Raw genomic sequence first — 1,405 nt, forward strand, 5'->3', positions numbered from 1 at the left:
CGGCCCTCTCACCAGCCCGCGATGCCTCTCTCCGAGTAGATGCGGCCGAGCTGCGCCACGACGCTGGTGGAGCCGCCTCCAGCCTGAGAGGGAGAAGGAGAGGAAGAAGGAGAAGGAGAGGGACAAGGAGAAGGAGAGGGAGAGGCGGGAGGGGGTTGGCGTGCGAGCGGCGGGCACGGGAGGGCGCGCCCCCGCCCTCGCGGCGGGAGGCGGCTCGCCTGGATGCACGACTTTGCAGTGTCGAGAGGGAAGGCCGCCGCCCACGCCAGCACGGAGCAGCCGCCGCCTCCGACAAAGCTGGCCGCGAGGGGCGGCAGGCGGGAGCGGAGCGGCGCGCTCGCCTCAAAGGCGGCCCAGAAGAGGCCGATCATCGCGGCGTTGCGGAAGACCGTGCTCGAGAGGCCTCGCAGCAGCAGCGGCAGCGACCACGCGCTCTGCAGCTGCAGCCGCGTCTTGACCAGCTCCGCGGGAGTCTCGAGGCAGCCGCGCATCGCGCCTCCCACCGCCCCGCCGAGGAGGGCGGCGGCGAGCGGCCGCTCCTCCAGCAGCCCGTGCGCGCGCAGCCAGGAGCGCGTCGCCTCGTAGCCGACAAAGGGCACCTGCCACGGCCGGTGGGAGCGGGGTGAGAGGGTGCAAGAGGCGGCCGGACGGTGCGAGCAGCGAGCAGCGCGCCGCACGAAACACGATCGACGCGGCGGTGGCCGGCCCGACGCCACAATAGAGGGACAGCAGGCCGCCGACCGAGGCGCTCCCGGCCTTGGCTGCGCCGCCCGACTGCAGCCTCACCTTGATTGTGTCAAACGGATGCGAGATGGCCGCGGCGGCGAAGCCGTACCCGGCGCCTCCGACGAGGCCGGGGAGCAGCGGCCCAACCACGGTGTCGTGCGGCTGGGCGTCCTGGGCGGCATCCGCGGGCTGGAGGAGGAAGAGAGGGAGCAGGAGCGGGCGGCGGCCTGGAGCGGGAGAGCATTATGCGAGGAGCGACCAGGAAAAGAATTCAAAAGAAAATCGCACAATCATGGGCAGAGCGTGCAAAGCGGCTAGGGATGAGGCCGCAAAAGAGGAGCGCGAGGCAAGGAGGAGAATCGGAGAACTGCGAGACTGGGATGACTGGAAACAAGAAGACAGTGAGCCACCACAGGCGTCGTTGGCGCACATACTGAGCGGCAACTGCGCTGGCTGGGAACAAGGAAGAGGCGCGCCTCTTTATGCGGAAGCTTGACAAACACACGGCGAGGGCGACAGCAATAGTCGAACGGGCGGCGCCGGACTCAAAAGACACCGCTACATTCCTGAGACGCGCGAGGGCAGCCTCCTTAAAGGCAATAGGGTCTAGATTTGGAGCGCTCGCCGAAGAGGAGTACGACAAAATAGCGCCCGTGATTGCCTGCACGCTACCCGCACT

The 1,405-nt window shown here is 68.4% G+C and overlaps 1 protein-coding gene across 1 annotated transcript; it reads right to left on the bottom strand.

Annotated features, from left to right (window-relative positions):
* Positions 1–8: 8 nt before the first annotated feature.
* On the bottom strand, positions 9–1,020 carry EMIHUDRAFT_257909 (hypothetical protein; the record flags this gene model as incomplete). Its single annotated transcript, XM_005762261.1, has 4 exons — positions 9–63; positions 232–599; positions 742–897; positions 1,015–1,020. The coding sequence occupies 4 exons, from the start codon at positions 1,018–1,020 to the stop codon at positions 9–11; spliced, it is 585 nt and encodes a 194-aa protein (XP_005762318.1).
* Positions 1,021–1,405: the final 385 nt, after the last annotated feature.

The sequence above is a fragment of the Emiliania huxleyi genome (assembly GCF_000372725.1).
Source record: "Emiliania huxleyi CCMP1516 unplaced genomic scaffold EMIHUscaffold_6873, whole genome shotgun sequence".
In the NCBI taxonomy this organism is placed as follows: Eukaryota; Haptophyta; order Isochrysidales; family Noelaerhabdaceae; genus Emiliania; species Emiliania huxleyi.